Source organism: Microdochium trichocladiopsis (assembly GCF_020744255.1).
Source record: "Microdochium trichocladiopsis strain MPI-CAGE-CH-0230 chromosome Unknown B0I36scaffold_2, whole genome shotgun sequence".
Classification (NCBI taxonomy): domain Eukaryota; kingdom Fungi; phylum Ascomycota; class Sordariomycetes; order Xylariales; family Microdochiaceae; genus Microdochium; species Microdochium trichocladiopsis.
In genome coordinates, this window is record NW_025763545.1 from 4,191,652 (window position 1) to 4,208,065 (window position 16,414).

Genomic DNA, 16,414 nt, shown 5'->3' on the forward strand with positions numbered 1-16,414 from the left:
CCTGCCTGCAGGTGCAACTTCAGCCCCTTTTCCCCCTCCCGTGACCGCCTTGCAAGGCTCACTGTCACTCCTCTCTGTGATGCGCCTTCTCTGAGTCTCTCAAGCTGGTCGAGGAAGAGCAGCTTTCTTGTTCATCCTTCCCTTGTGACGATGACGAATAGCAGGTGTTGCAATTCTGCATTATAACCTCCCACAGACAGCCACGCCAGGGAACCCGGCACAGCCCATGACGACACGGCATGCACGATGCGCCGACTGAGTCTGGCTCAAGATGCAATCGCGCCATCACCACTACCAAGTCGCAAGCGACCAAGATTGTCGCCTCAGGAGACACCCCTCCCAACGAAACTCACCCATCGCGACTACGAAATCGGCTGGATATGCGCCATCCACCCCGAGTTCGCGGCCGCCCAGGCTCTCTTGGAGATACATGACACGCTGCCATCGAGTCCCAATGACAACAACCACTATGTTCTTGGGCGCTCGGGTCACTTCAACGTAGTGCTAGCATGCTTGCCAGCCGGTGGCATGGGCATGAACCAGGCCGCCGCCGTCTCTAGCAAGATGCAGATGACGTACGCGTCACTTCGCCTACTACTTATGGTTGGTGTTGCTGGAGGCACCCCCACGGAAGACAACGATGTGCGTCTTGGCGATGTGGTTGTCGGGCTCAGTGTCGTACAGCATGATATCGGAAAAACGATAGATGGCGGGCGGCTGCAACACACGGGCAACCCTTATGATCCACCATGCAGGATCACGACGGCACTCACCGCGCTACGGGCTTCATACGACATGCGGGGAAGCCAAATTCCTGCCATGCTCGAGTGGATGTTGAAGCGAAATCCTCGGATGGCCCACTACACGTCCTGTACCAACCTTGAGGACAATCTTTTCGTCGGCACATGCGAGCATACTGGATTGGAAAACCCGTGCGCCATATGTGTGGGTGATAGACTCAAAATACGGCCCCCTCGCCGGCATCGCGAGCCTGTCGTGCATTTCGGTGCCATTGGGTCTGGTAACCAGGTCGTCAGAGATGCTCCAACAAGGGACCGGCTCGCCCGCAAGCACAAGCTTCTCTGTCTCGAGATGGAAGGTGCCGCATTGAAGGGGCATGAAATTCCCTTCTTGGTAATCCGGGGCATCTGCGATTATGCCGACAAGCACAAAAACAAGGATTGGCAGCCGTACGCCGCCGCAGTAGCAGCAGCCTGCGCAAAAGAATTTCTGTCAACTTTGCAACCACGCCAGGCTCATATAAATCTTGGTATGTTCTTCTTCCTTAGGTGACATACCAAACATTCGACTTTCCTATTGATTCGTGTTACGTCAGACCCACAACAAGGTCATTTACAGATGCACCGGAACGTCAGTCCTGAATTCCATCAAAGTCCTTGCGACGAACCCCTTCCACCAGCCAAGGATACCATCCATGCCCTGATGGAGTCTTTGAAGTTTGACCAGATTGACGCCCGGCAAACAAACATCACTAGTGCGCACGCCAAGACTTGCAGATGGCTACTGCGCAAGCAGGAATACGAAGACTGGCTCGATGTCGCTAAATTTCAAGAACACCATGGGCTCTTCTGGATAAAGGGCAAACCTGGCGCAGGCAAATCGACAATCATGAAGTTCGTGCTCGACAGCTTTCAGAAGAAAAAGGATCGAACGGTTATTTCTTTCTTCTTCCACGCTCGTGGCCACCGGATGGAGAAATCGCTCCAAGGAATGTACCAGTCACTACTGCTGCAGCTACTGACGCGGATTCCTTCACTACAACGTCTGCTGGGCTCGACTTCACTGGCATCATCGTCAACTTGGTCACTGGCATCCTTGCAGGCTCTGATTCGACAAGCGATCGAGAACATCGGCAAGAATCGTCTCTTGTGTTTGATCGATGCGCTCGACGAATGCGACCCCAGCGAGATCCGCGACATGGTGTACTTTTTTGAAGATTTGAGGACCTTCGCTGCCAGCAACGCTGTACAATTCCACGTCTGCTTTGCGAGCAGACACTATCCACACATTACAGTCCGGAGAGGGGTCGAGCTTGTTCTAGAACGGCAAGACGGTCACGAACAAGATATCAATAGTTACGTGAGCGACAAGCTCAACATCGGCGACAGCGACATGGCACAAACCGTTAACAAGGAGCTTCAAGAGAAAGCAGCTGGGGTTTTCATGTGGGTTGTTTTGGTTGTTAAAATCCTTAACAAAAGCCACGATGATGGGCTCAATCCCACGGCTCTACGGAAAGAACTCAGCAAGATGCCCCGAGATCTGCACACGCTATTCCGCGACATTCTATTACGCGACGGCGATAAAAGGGAAGAACTGCTCTTATGTATGCAGTGGATCTTGTTCGCTCGGCAACCCCTCTCACCGCAGGAGTTGTATCTTGCAATTCGTGCAGGCACTGGCAGCGAGGAAGACATTTCGACAAAGTGGAATCCTCGGGAAACCACCTTAGACCTTATACAGAGATTTATTCTCTCTGCCTCGAAAGGTCTCGTCGAGGTCACGAGAACAAGGCGCCCTACCGTCCAGTTCATACACGAGTCTGTGAACGACTTCCTTCTCAAAGAAAAGGGCTTGCATGATGTTTGGCCAGATTTGAAGACAGACCTCAAAGGCTTGAGTCACGACAAGCTCAAGTTATGTTGTATGCGATATATCGAGGCCCAGTACCCGGAATTCAGCCATCTTGCACGAGCAACGGAACAGGACTACAATTCTCGAGAAGAGAAAGCCGTGAAGGCCTTTCCATTCCTAACGTATGCTGCAAAAAACATTTTATACCACGCTGAACACGCCGAAGCTTCTGGTCTTTCGCAAGTGGCATTCCTTTCCGCATTTCCCAAGAAACAATGGATCAAACTCTACAACGGCTTCGAGAAGTACGCAGTCCGGCGTTACACTATGAACGCCAGCATGCTATACATTCTCGCCGAAAATAATTCGAGTCATCTCATCCGCGCTCATCCATCTAAACTCAGCTGCATCGAAGTTGAGAAGGAGCGATACGGGCCTCCCCTCTTTGCGGCACTAGCGACGGAGAGTTTCTCAGCTGCCCGTGAATTTGTGACGGCCCTCTGCTCTAGCAGAAATGACTCAGACGACCACCCAATGTCAGACCATGATATTGAGGACAGGAGTCCCGATTCCGAGATTCGAAGAGGCTTTGTATTCAGACATTCAATAAGCATACTACGATATCTTGCGAAACATGGCAACGCAGTTATATTTTTTGCCGTCGCCAGGCATGTGAGCACGAACTATCTTCATGCGGACGACTCCGGACGCACTTTTCTGCACTCTGCAGGACACCCGGAGATTGCAACATTCCTACTCAATCAAAATGCTGCCATTCATGCCGTCGATGAGGATGGTAAAACGCCCCTTGCTCTCGCAGCAGAGCGGTCTCTGGTACCAGTCGTGGAAACACTGCTTCAACATGGTGCGGACATCAACACCCTTGATCACAACGGGGGAACTCCGCTCATGTCAGCGGTTCGATCATGTTGCGAACCAATAGTACGATTACTTCTCCAGCGCGGCGCCATGATAGAAGCCGCTGATGGGAATGGTTCCACATCACTCAGTCGTGCAGTACAGCGACGTGATGTGGCGGCAGTTAGAACACTACACGAGCATAGTGCTGACGTTGAACCTGAGGACCCTTTTACTCCTGGTACACTTCTACACCAGGCGATAGCCTCTCACAATGAGGCTATTGCGCAACTGCTTCTTGAGTACGGCGCAATGGTCGACACCAGGGACAGAGCCGGCGATACCCCATTGATGTGCGCAGTGAAAAATAACCGTGGGTTTTTAGATGACAAGATGGCGGAACTGCTGCTGAAGCACGGGGCGTCAGTTCATACACAAAACCCTCGCGGTGAGACTCCGCTTCATGCGGCAGCGCGCAACCTGTCTACGTCCGTCGTTCGGTTGCTGTTGAAGCGTGGAGCAGACCCTAACAAGACAGATTCCAGCGGGAGATTGCCCATCCATCATGCAGCGGCTGTGCGTTTTGGCCATGGACAGGGACAGCTTTCTACAGTTGATATCCTGCTCAGGCAAGGTGTTGGAGCTGACGCCAAGGATAGCCAAGGTTGCACGCCCTTGATGCTTTACATTCAAGCAGTTTTGTGGCCTCCGAGCACTAGGATCATCAGCCGCTTTCTCCGTTGCCGCAGCGCAGCCAACGCTCTAGACAAGGACGGACGTGCGCCGCTCCACTGGGCAGCGGAGTCGCGATTTGGGGATGAAGTGATAAGACAGTTGCTGGAAAACGGCGCCGAAATTGATCAGCAAGATAACAATGGTAGAACCGCACTCATGTGCGCAGTGACGGCGGAGGAATGGGATAATGTCCGTAGCCTGCTTGACAATCGGTCCAGGATTGACATCAAGGATAACACTGGCAACACTGCGCTAGACTTGGCACGAAGAAGTGGAGATAAGGACATCGTACAGATGCTTCAGAACCATCATTTGATGCTCCAAGACTCTGTTTCCCGCGGCCTATAGTATTATCATTGCAACTATAACGTAATCCACGGGCGAGCGGCCCATACGGGCGAGTGGCCCACTTTCATTCACTCCACCGAATTCAACTGTTCTTCACGCGTTCATTCCACCACGAGAGATGGAAACGCCTTCTAAAGAGAGCCAATTGTTCCTTGCTATCCAAGCAATGGAAAACGACCCAAACTTGAGCACTCGACGCGCTGCCGAGATGTTCAACGTCCCCCGAACAACCCTACGACGCCGAGAGAAGGGAGTACCTGCTAGACGCGAAAGCCCTCCCAATTCTATAAAGCTAACCAAGCTGGAGGAAGAGAAGATTATCGAATACATTCTCGACTTAGATGCGCGAGCACATCCTCCTCGGCTAAGTGAGGTTAGAAAAATGGCGAATCAACTGCTCGCGAAGCGCGACAGGCCGGGCGTCGGAATCAACTGGGCCTCAACCTTTGTGAAACGACGACCAGAACTCCAGATGCGTTTCTTTCGCAAATACGACTATAAGAGAGCCCAATGCGAAGATCCCGACGCGATAAACGCGTGGTTTCGGCTTGTACGGAACATAGTCGCGAAATACGGCGTCGCGGACTCCGATATCTATAACTTCGATAAGACAGGCTTTCAGATAGGCGTTATCGCGGCCGGGATAGTCGTTACAAACGCGCAAAGACAGTCAAACGTTAAGATAAAGCAGCCAGGCAATCGGGAATAGGTTACGGTAATCCAAGGTGTCGGTGCGACTGGATTTTGCGTCCCGCCGTTCGTAGTATTTACCAGCAAATATCACCTCTCGACATAGTACCAAGATAACGCGATTCCTCGCGACTGGAGAATCGTAACGTCTCCAAACGGCTAGACTACAAACGAAATTGGTCTAGATTGGATTCGGCATTTCGATTACCATACAAAGTCGCGAACAACAAGCAATTATCGCCTCCTCGTCCTCGATGGACACGGAAGTCACCACTCAGTCGAATTCGAGCTCTACTACAAGGACAATAACATTGTTACGCTCTATATGCCTCCTCACTCGTCTCATATACTCCAGCCTCTCGATGTTAGGTGTTTTGGTCCGCTGAAGAAAGCATATAGCCGGCAAATTGAGCTCAAGATGAAGGCGGGTACAACGCATATTAGCAAGGAGGACTTCCTCCCCGCGTTTTCAGCAGCATTCCAACAGACAATAACGGAAAAAAACATCCAGGGAGGCTTTAGAGGGGCGGGACTTATGCCCTATAACCCAGAAGCAGTCTTATCGAAGCTCGATATAAAGTTCAAGACGCCAACGCCCCCAGGGACGCCTCGGAGGTCACCCGAGCTTTGGACTTCCCGAACGCCTACTACAGCTATAGAAGCCCGTTCACAGTCTGATTTTATTAAAGGTCGAATCTCTCGTCACCAGGGAAGCTCTCCAACGTCAATTATTAAAGCAGTTAAGCAGTTCACGAAGGGGGCAAAGGGGATTATGCATAAGTTTACCTTAATGGAGGCAAGGATGAAAGCCCTTGAAGACGAGAATGCAATACTTAGCAAGCGTCGTCGGGCAAAAAAACACGTCTTAGGAAAGGCCAAAGCATAACTCTAGGCGAGGGACAAGATCTCGTAACTCAGAGAGAGGTAAATGCTCAGGTAGTACAGGAAATGCAGGAAAACACTAGGGGTGAAAGTCGATCTGCACCAAAGCAGCGGTGCTATAGCGTCTATGGGAAACCCGGTCATAACGCAAGAACTTGTTACATAGTTACTCTTAGATCTAAAGTAGAAGATGGCGATTAAGCTTAATTGATTTAAGGCGTTGGGGCTGTATTATCGAGGGTGATACCTGCAAGACTTGGTTGGGATGGGCCACTGGCCCGTACGGGCCGCTCGCCCGTGGATTACGTTATACAAATCACTAAACCGGTGAAATGGCAGCCTGTGAAGTTTCCCGCGGCGGTCAATTCTTGTTCGTGTTAAATGAATATCGATCAGTATTATTTTATACATAAAATCTGGGTTTGCATCCATGTTATTTTGAAACTCTGGAGAAACGTAGTCATAATTGAAACTAATGGTGGAATAGCAGTATTAGTGGTCGAAATGAATATCAGAGGAAGTTCTTGTTCTTCCTCAGGATCTTCGAACGGGTGTGGACTTGCTATGCTACTCAGTGTCTGTTTATAAATGTTACTGGAGATTGACCAACGGCGGATTTGTTGCCTAAACTATTGCATCAGGCTCTGAAGGTGAATTACGATGACCTAGAACGGAGATCCTGTGACTTTATCATCATCAGAAGTGCTGTTCGACTCATCATAGCCTACATGTGAGTGTGCCAACCCGATTTCCTCAATACGTCCAGGGTCCTGGAATGCCAGGTGCTCTGGTCCCTGGTCTCCTCTGAGGTCTACGCACTAAGTACACAACAAGCTTGTCAATGTTAGGGAACTGAATCCTTATTGAAACATGTTACTCGCCTTCCAAATGGCGACAACATGGATTGGCCGTGACACAAAACACAAAGGAATTGTTTATTGAGGTTTACAACTTTCGTACTCATTTTGCAAAAGTATCTGAGAATTTCCCTCCTGGCTCTGGTGAGCATTTCTCGTCAGCCCAGCTTTCCGGGCCATAGACTTCCATACCGCCAGCGTCGAACAAAAGGCATACCGGTTTGACGCGCGCTGCAAAGACGCGAGCTATCCCAATTCTAAAGCACGCGAGGGCAAACATATTGCCTGGGCTATGCCTGAGATGCTAGCTGGTGCGTTGCTGCCGCTCACTCTCCGGTCATCGGTCTGCGAGACAAGTCGGTCAAGAGGTCTTGGAGGGGAGGGAGCCCGGCGGTGTGAATCTTCGCTTACCACCTTTGTAGAAGAGACGAGGGTTATCACCAGCATCACTTATCTACAGCATGGCGACCTCTTTACACCCTGGGCCGGTAGCGACGCAATATGTGGTCAGAAGCATGCTCTTCCGAGCCCATGCAAATCGTCAAGATCTCAGGAGCCATGCGAGGCTAAGGACACACGGGGACATTCTTGCGCCTCACTAAAACCGACGCGACTGATCATGGCGATGGAGCTCATAACAACAGAAGCCATGGGAGCTGCGGCAATTTCTACGACGCTAAACAACTTGTTATTCCCCTGTCGCGGCATCTGACAACGCTCGTAAGCAGCCGATGCAGAGTCACTTCGACGTGTGCCATGTGACAATGCGCAGGGCATGAGAAGTGGGTCGATGCCAAACGTCCATCAGCTCATACTTCAGAATCTCGATGCAAAGCCTCCCAACCGAATAAGGGGGACAGCTCATTCCTTGTGGGAAATCGCTCACCTTGTCTCCATGGCCACATATGAATCAGATTGCGCTGACATACCCCCACGATCCGGTAAACAGGAACCGGGGAGACCCACTTGGAGGCCGTAAGGATAACCCCAGAGGTTTGTCATACTGCTCGATGCCCGGAAAGGATACCGGAGAAAACGGTCCAGCAGAATCCTCAAGAAGCCGCTTGGGCACCCACGCGGATTCTGCCACAACGATATGCACAGCGACCTTACTGCCTCGCACCTGAACTCGGCTACAGTGTTCGTGCTTTTGGGACCGCTCTCACTCGTAATGGTTGTCAATCGTGAGCGTTTAATCGCGCTAGACTAAGCTTGACAGTGGTGAAGGACGAGGACTGTTCATGACCATATGTCATGGATAGGTGCCAGGGCCTAGGATGCTAGCCTTGGAGCATCGTATAGTTAACTGAACTATTTCTCAATGTCCCCTCCTCCAACCGCAATGGGACGGGACTTCGGCATGCCTGCGATGAAATCCTCTCTGCCAAGATCGCGGCATCCACCGAATGGCAGGGATACCTGCAAGGCGGGGCCCGGCTGGAAAACAAACGATTGGACATTTGGAGCAGGGGCCCCCCATGGGGGATGAGAGGTCGTGCAGATCAGCATCAAGCATGCCTGTTTGCCTGATAATGTGTTTCGTTCAAGTTCTGGCACCAGATTGGCAGAACAAGATCAATTTCTGCGTGGAATTCCATCTCGACAACATTACTCATCGCGCTGCTAATGGTAGAAAAGTCAATATCCTGTGACAATATTTTTCTTTAAAAATTCTACGCGTAAACTACACATTAGACGCAGTAGACAGCCCTTCTGGTTATCTTGGCGCATCAAGACCTGGCTTGCAGAGAACTTGAATCACACACGCTTATCTTCGAGCGCATGCATAAATTCGCCAATGGTGGGCTTGCTCTTATCCCCCTGCACGCAGAGCAGATTGGGATTCCGCAGCAAAGGATGAGCACCATCACCCACCTTCGAGGCGGCTACACGCCGAGGGCTTCTCCACGGACAATGGGGCCGAGCTTCGAATTATTCATCGTCAAAACGCGTGTGTCAGTAGCCTCGCAAGACGATTAGGGCATGGCTTGATCCATGTATGTCGTCCCCCACGACTTGTGGCTGTTCAATACCGCACATAGCCGTGTACGTGTCTGCTAATGGTCTGATTCGATTTTAAGTGACACCCATGCAAGACCAACATCGTAAGGAGCTTGGCTCCACTACCATCCTTGCCCAGAGGTGCCAAAAACGCTACAGCGACCTCAATTTTACCGGGATGAGCCTCGGAAAGACAACTCGCATGAAGCTCACGCGCGTGGGTTCGCACGGTTAGCACTTTAGATACGTCAGCGGCTGAGCTATACGGATAGGCGTCTATAGGAGCCAAAAGTCCGGTTCCCTGTACGAATGTCCTTGACCACGGAATCACAACGTCCCGCCAAGCCTGCCATCTCCAACAACTGGTCGTAAGGCGGAGGAAAACACCCGCCCATGAGAACCTCGCATGCCCGGGGCTCGAGGGTTGATGATTGGCATCACGATCGAGCATCACGATCGAGAGAATACCGTTGATTTCATAGAGCGGCTGGTACTATGACAATACTCGTATGAACACATGCGACGTCTATAAAGACCAGAGCACTTCCCGCTCCACAACTGCAGAGAATACTGCCTCACCATCACAAAGAAACATCTTCACCACAAAAGCACCACTCGCCACATCATTATTAGCAAAGACCATACCACAATGCAGCTCCTCATCCCCGCCATTCTCGCCAGCTTTCCCGCTGTAGTCATGGCTGACTGGCACCTGTATTACATCAACTGCGGCTCCCCTCAGGGCGGCGGTAACGGCGAGGGGAATCCACAGATCCCACCATTCGAAGTCGCCGCTCGCTACGGGACTGCTTGTGAGGAAGGAGTACGTACAAGCCCGTAGCCCAGTGGGGGTGGCCATACGTACGGCACGTATCTGAGATGATACTGACCACTTGTGCTCTACAGTGCGCGGTGACTGGAACCGTCGGCCAAAACTCGTTCTCTTCTGGCAATCCTTGCAACTGCGACGAGACCCTCAACGTAAGTCTAGACCTTGCCCATGCTACCCAGTGATTCTCTTGACCCTGAAGCCCACTACGCGATTCTTCCCCCACATAAGTGCGCTATAGATGGCACGTAAGATTATTGTGTTCTACAAACGTTGTTTTCGAAAAGTTTCGGCGAGTTTCTTTGCTGATATGATTTCAATCTACTCTAGTACGAATGGGACGAGGCGAGCGGCGAGCTGCGCGCCTTCCAGCCCAACGGCGAGCGCGTCGCACACTGCAACGCGATCGAGGCCGAAATGTCGTCGTGCAGCTTTGGCGACCTGGGCGGGCTCGCCTGCGTGGTCAGCCGCCGCTGGAACTGCTACAGCTCTTACTGCAGCTGAATGCAGTTTGTTCGTCAAACATTGAGTTCGAGCACTGTGGCCCGTATCTGTCTCCCCGGGTGTTCATTGTTCTTATATCGGGTAGGAACAGAGATTTCAGGGAGGGAAGAGATGGGAGCGGAGCAGGGGCCAGGCCATTTGTTTCCAAGGGTACAGGTTGGAGGTTCACCGGAATGATGCATGCTTTATCGCAAATGCTCAAGTACGGTGGTCAGGTATAGCAAGGTTCCAAATACTGTGCGTTTGGTGCGCCGTGGGCGCTGGTACGAATTAGAGTTCGAGTGCTACGTTCGTGATGATCAGTGTATGGGAAGTCGTATTGGTGCCATCCCCCGTAGGGACTGAATCAGGCTGCAAGGACCGTGTCACTTGCGACTGTTGAATGCCTTGCTGCTGAACTCGGCCTTAAAAGCTGCCATGAATTTAGCCAAACAAAAGCTTTATCCTGCCTGAACTTTATCTGGTCTATTTACAGAATGGCCACAGCATTCGGAGGGCTGGCCACGCCGCCGGGTACATTGAGCGGGACGCTCGATAAGAAAAACGTCCATCGGCGTTCCTTCTTACAGGTCTCCGCGAGACCCTCGAGGTCGAAGCACTCCCCGATGGGCATGCCCCAGCCGCTGAGGAAGACTTCGTGCATGGCAACGCCCGCCGGCTTCGGAGATGGCCATGCCTCATAGGCCACCGTGTCGCTGGCAACGGCAGCAAACCTGTTGTCCCAGTGCCACCGGATCGCCTCGAGAGATGCCTCGACGCCGCAGGAGGACCTTATAGCTCGGTCAGGCAGCGCCCGGCGCTGCTCGATGCTTAGACCTCTGTAGCTCTCCAACCACCCGGTACGAATGAACAATATGTCTCCGGGCCGGAATTCCACCTTTTGCAGTGCCGCAACCTCGAGCAGCTGATCCAACGGGATTCCGAATCTATCGAACGGTGAGTAGGCGATGCGCTTCTCTGTTGCGTATGAGGCCCAATCCAATAATACGCCACGGCCGACGATGGCATGCTCGGCTACGTCTGCAGGGGTGAAAGATGCCAGTCAGTGACACACTTTGCTGGACAGGACGGGCTATAACGCAGAGCTTGAAGAAGGGGCGACCAACTCTGAATCCCTATCTTGGAGTTCGCAGATGGTCCGCTGATGTCGTCTTGAGTGACGCCGTTGTAGTACTGCAGGGTTGTCTGGTACGGGAAGTGGCGGAGTCCGTCCCAGTGGCTCGCTCCTTGGGTGTTGATGTTCAGCTATAAGTCATGTTTAGTCGACTCAGCGCCAACACACGCACACAGGACAAGCTGCAATAGTTTTGGGGCACATTGTCACCTCATCGTCATTGGCATGCCCCTTGGCAATGATTCGGTGGTCACATGGCTTGCGCACGGGGTTCATCGGCCGGACGAACGCATCTAGAGGCAGGCTAGAAGGTTAGCCGGGGGGTGTCAGTTGACAAGCACAGCAAAGGCGCCAGATAGCCGTACTCACTTGAGGGTGATACGTTGCCCCGTACGGATCTCCTGGCTGGCGAGCTTGACAACGTCGGGCGTCAGCAGGTTCAAGGTGCCGAGCTCGTCGTCGTCCCCCCAGAGACCCCAGGCTGCGAACTTGGGGTCCCCGGATCGCAGGGGTAGCTCATCGAAAGCAGGCAGCGAATTGTGTGAGGCCATCTCCCACTAGCAGATGAGAGCAGAGCAGATGTGCGGGGCAAGGTCCTGTTGTTGGGCATGAGCTGGGCAGGACCATGGAACCTGTGAGTGGTAGGCATGGATCTGTTATGGCTGTCATCGCCATTCACCCGGCATCTCCAACACGGGCCCCGGAGCCCAGACCGAGCCAACGGAACGTGGATTGCGGAGAACGCGTGGTCTGGGAGTAGAATCCCATGGACTTTACTGAGTCAGTGCTCCACACTCCCCTGGCTCCGGTCAAGTACTTGTGGAGTGACGCCCCCGCACTTTCTCCAGCTCCCGGAATCGCGGTAAGATGCCGGGCACGCGGAGGACGCCGACCCCGCCTTCCCAGATGTTCCGCCGGCCAACATGTTGATTGGTGGCGTGTACACAAGCCGCGGGCCACCCGAGCCGCCACTCGCACCCGTTCGGCAAGATGTATGTCGGCACAGGTCGTACCTTCGCGGCCCTGCCGCTTGCACAGCAGGGTTATATCTTGACCTGTTCACGGTTTCCTACCGTTGTTTGCCAAGAGAGGTGCCTGGTCTGAATGGTTCCCTAACCAATCGAGCAAACCCACCCTCCTCACTAGGATGGCGGACAACGACGAATTTAGGATCCTCACGCCCAATGCCATGCTTGGCTATGGCTACAATGTCGAGCACTTTTGGTACGGCATCGACAAGTACAAGCCCTCGGCCATCATTGTCGACAGCGGCTCGACAGATGGCGGCCCCTACAAGCTGGGCATGAACAAGATGACCTGCGGCCGCGGTTCCTACGTCCGCGACCTCGAGCCCATCCTCGCCGCCTGCTACCACCGCGGGATCAACGTCCTCATCGGCTCAGTCGGCGGCGACGGGAGCAACAAGCACGTCCAGGAGATGCTCGAGATTGTTCGCGGCATTGCCGAGTCCCGCGGGTTTCGCTTCAAGATTGCCACGATTGATGCTGGCATGGACCGTGGCTTGATCAAGTCGAGGATAGCCGCCTCGCGCGTCCGCCCTTGTGGTCCCCTCGAGGACCTTCTCCCAGAGGTCGTAGACGGAGCAGTGGATGTTGTCGCACAAATGGGGGCAGAGCCGTAAGTATTCCCAACCCTACCCACGGGCGTGGGTGAGATAATAAAAGACCAGACAACCACGTGCTGACATGAGCACGAAACCCAGTTACATTGAGGCGCTGAAGGGCGACCCTGATATCATTCTGGGCGGCCGGAGCTACGACCCGGCTCCGTTCGCAGCGTACTGCCTTTCGAAGGGCGTGTCGGAAGGTGTTGCGTGGCACATGGGCAAGATCATGGAATGCGGAGGCATCTGCGCGGTTCCCAAAGGGAGGTCCATGATTGCCACTATCCGCAAGGACTCCTTCGACCTCACGCCCCTCGCACCAGAAGAGCGGTGCACACCACTGTCCGTTGCCGCGCACACTCTGTACGAGAAGACGAGGCCCGACCGGCTGCCAGGCCCTGGAGGCGTGCTGCGTCTCGACGACGCAAAGTACGAGCAGCTGACGGAGAAAACGACACGCATCTCCGGGGCCGTGTTTGAGCACAGCCCTTATCAAGTAAAGCTCGAGGGAGTCACACACCTGGGCTACCGGACCATCTTCATCGGCGGCATCAGGGATCCCATACTGATCTCCCAGATTGACGACTTCCTCGAGCGCGTGCGCAAGTACACCCAGAACCTGTTCCCCCAGCTCGACAAGGACGAGACATGCCGCCTGATCTATCACGTTTACGGGCGCAACGGTGTCATGGGCCCTCTGGAGACACAAGCTGCCACGACCCCTCACGAGATTGCCGTGCTCGGCGAGGTCGTCGCGCCGACGCAGGATCTGGCATACACCATCGCGAACAATGCGCGGGCGTCCATCCTGCACTTCTCATACCCGGGCCAGATTGCAACGACGGGTAACTTCGCCAGCCCTCTGTCGCCGCACGAGCAAGAGGCTGGTGCCGTCTTCAAGTTCAGCCTGTACCACCTGGTAGACCTCGATGCTGGCGAGCAAGTGTCCTTGTTCCCCGTCAGCTATCACGAGACCAACCCCTCAGGCGCGCCTTCAGCGCTCACCACAATCCCGCAAGACCGATTTGATGCGATTGACAAGGGCACCCTTGCACCACTCAGTAAGTTCCAAAATGGTCTCCTGACGCATGTCGAGTCTCATTTTCATGAACTAACCACGACGTGTACCGTCTTGCAGCCAAGAAGGATGTGCCCTCCACACGAGCCAAGATGACCGACCTCGCGCGCATCATCCGGTCCAAGAACTCAGGCCCTTTCGAGATGACGTTCGACATCATGTTCGACGATGCAGACGTGTACCGGCGCGTGCGGGACGCCGACGTCCTCGGAAACGACGTCATTAGGAAGCTGTACCAGGTCCAGGACGAGGACATCCTGACCAACATGTTCTTTGAGCCGGCCCTGGCGTGGAAGTGCACCATCAAGCGGCCGTGGGCCCAGGGCAGTGTCGGAGAGCGTGACACGCTGGGCACGCAGCAGCACGCACCACTATTAGGTGTCGAGGTTCCAGAGGCCAAAGCGGTCAATGGCGTAAAGAGTGCCAATGGCACCAAAGTCAACGGAGTCAACGGGGTTAATGGAATCAACGGCATCAAGCTGACAAATGGGGTCAATGGCGTGCACCGCGCGGCAACCCTTGGCCATGGACCGGACCGGACTAGTTTTCTCGCGAAAGATATTGTCCGAGACATCTGGGAGGGTCTGCAGCTCCCATCCGGTGCTCTCGCCTCCCTGGAGCTGCCCGGAGACGATGGAAGGCCGGCATTACCCTCATCCTACAAGATCGGACCCCTTGCGCAGGGCACAATTGCCCTGACGGGCCTCCTCGCAGCGCTTTTCCACTCTCTTCGCACCCGCAGCGGGACGGTCCCCAAGGTCACCGTCCCGGCCAAGCACGCAGCGATCGAGTACAAGTCCGAGAGACTCTACACCCTCGATGGAAAGCCCACGCCGTCCCCCTGGGGCCCGATCGGCGGGCTGCACAAGACCTCAGACGGCCATGTCCGCATCCATGACTCGTTCCCGAACCATCGGGACGGGACACTGGAGCTTCTGGGCTTACCCCTGGGCGCGAGCCGAGCCGACGTGACCAAGAAGACGGCCGACTGGACCGCCATCGACCTGGAATCCGTCGGGCTGGATTGCAGACTTGCCGTCTACGCCGTGCGCTCATACAGCCAATGGGACAAGCTGCCACAGTCGCGAGCCATCGACGACTTCCCCATCAGTGTGTCCCGGATCGCCACGGGCCCCGCGGGGATCCCGCGCCACATCGCCGGCGCGGGCGTGGACAAGTGCCTCCGGGGCCTGCGCGTCGTCGAGCTGAGCCGGGTCATCGCCGCGCCCCTCGCCGGCAGGACGCTGGCCGCGCACGGCGCCGATGTTATCTGGGTCACGTCGCCTGGCCTGCCGGACCTGCCCACCATGGACCGCGACTTTGGCCGCGGCAAGCGCACCGTGCAGCTGGACCTGCGCGACAGCGCCGACCGGCAGAAGCTGCGCGAGCTCGTCAAGACGGCCGACGTCTTCATCCAGGGGTTCCGGCCGGGCAGCATCGCAGCCAGGGGGTTCTCGGCGGAGGAGGTGGCCGCGCTGTGCCCCTCGGCGGGCATCGTCTACGCCAACATGTCGGCTTTTGGACCAAGGGGCCCTTGGGCCGGGCGTAGGGGCTACGACTCGTTGGTGCAGACGTGCTCGGGGATGAACGTTTCAGAGGCAGAGCACGCCGGCGAGGGAGAGCCCGCGCGGCCTACGCCGTGCCAGGCGCTCGACCACGCCGGAGGATACCTCCTCGCGGCGGGCATCATGGCCGCCGTGTACCGCCGCGCGACGCAGGGCGGGTCCTACACCGTCGACGTGTCGCTGGCGGGCGCGATGAAGTACCTGCGCAGCCTAGGCCAGTACGAAGGGCGCACGGGGTTCGATGGCGCGCCGGACTATGAGCGGCCCGCGGATGTCGAGGACGAGTACTTTGAGACGCGGGAGACGGGGTTTGGGGAGATGAGGGCGATCAAGCACAGTGTTAGCATCGAGGGCGCGCAGTCGGGCTGGGATATCATGCCCAAACCCCTTGGCAGTGATCGCGCGGAGTGGCTTTGAGATTCTAGAGCTATCGAGGCATTTGTTAAGCATGTCGGGTCTCTTTTTGATTGACGACTGCCTTGAATCATCTATGCAACTTCTGACTAAAGTAGGCAGCGCGGGCTTGGTGTCTTTCTTGATCATTCGTGTAGATAGTCATGAGTGTATAACTCAATCTGTGGGGATGTTGACTTGCTCCCGTTCAAAGCGAAGTTTTGCTTGCCTCTCAGAGACGAGACTTGGGAGCTTCCCCGGATTCCCCTCACTAGCCGGAAATCCCCAGCCGTCTAGCCAAACAAGACACTCCTTATTCTTCTTCTCCACTTGACCTCCCC

The 16,414-nt window shown here is 54.7% G+C and overlaps 4 protein-coding genes across 4 annotated transcripts; 3 read left to right on the forward strand and 1 right to left on the reverse strand.

Moving 5' to 3' along the window:
- The first annotated feature begins 144 nt into the window (after positions 1–144).
- On the forward strand, positions 145–4,583 carry B0I36DRAFT_78389 (ankyrin repeat-containing domain protein). The gene is made up of 2 exons (XM_046163367.1): positions 145–1,270; positions 1,337–4,583. The coding sequence occupies exons 1-2, from the start codon at positions 247–249 to the stop codon at positions 4,534–4,536; spliced, it is 4,224 nt and encodes a 1,407-aa protein (XP_046017483.1). The 5' UTR covers positions 145–246; the 3' UTR covers positions 4,537–4,583.
- Positions 4,584–9,615: 5,032 nt separating this feature from the next.
- B0I36DRAFT_346347 (uncharacterized protein) lies at positions 9,616–10,299 on the forward strand (the record flags this gene model as incomplete). The annotated part of the gene is made up of 3 exons (XM_046156454.1): positions 9,616–9,789; positions 9,873–9,947; positions 10,126–10,299. 3 exons carry the CDS (start codon positions 9,616–9,618, stop codon positions 10,297–10,299), a joined length of 423 nt encoding a protein of 140 aa, XP_046017484.1.
- Positions 10,300–10,693: 394 nt separating this feature from the next.
- On the reverse strand, positions 10,694–12,129 carry B0I36DRAFT_316058 (uncharacterized protein). Its single transcript, XM_046152956.1, has 4 exons — positions 11,783–12,129; positions 11,624–11,717; positions 11,406–11,544; positions 10,694–11,319 (listed from the first exon to the last, which is right to left on the reverse strand). Exons 1-4 carry the CDS (start codon positions 11,962–11,964, stop codon positions 10,769–10,771), a joined length of 966 nt encoding a protein of 321 aa, XP_046017485.1. The 5' UTR covers positions 11,965–12,129; the 3' UTR covers positions 10,694–10,768.
- Positions 12,130–12,560: 431 nt separating this feature from the next.
- B0I36DRAFT_381386 (CAIB/BAIF family enzyme) lies at positions 12,561–16,374 on the forward strand (the record flags this gene model as incomplete). The annotated part of the gene is made up of 3 exons (XM_046160855.1): positions 12,561–13,051; positions 13,137–14,098; positions 14,176–16,374. The coding sequence occupies 3 exons, from the start codon at positions 12,561–12,563 to the stop codon at positions 16,095–16,097; spliced, it is 3,375 nt and encodes a 1,124-aa protein (XP_046017486.1). The 3' UTR covers positions 16,098–16,374.
- Positions 16,375–16,414: the final 40 nt, after the last annotated feature.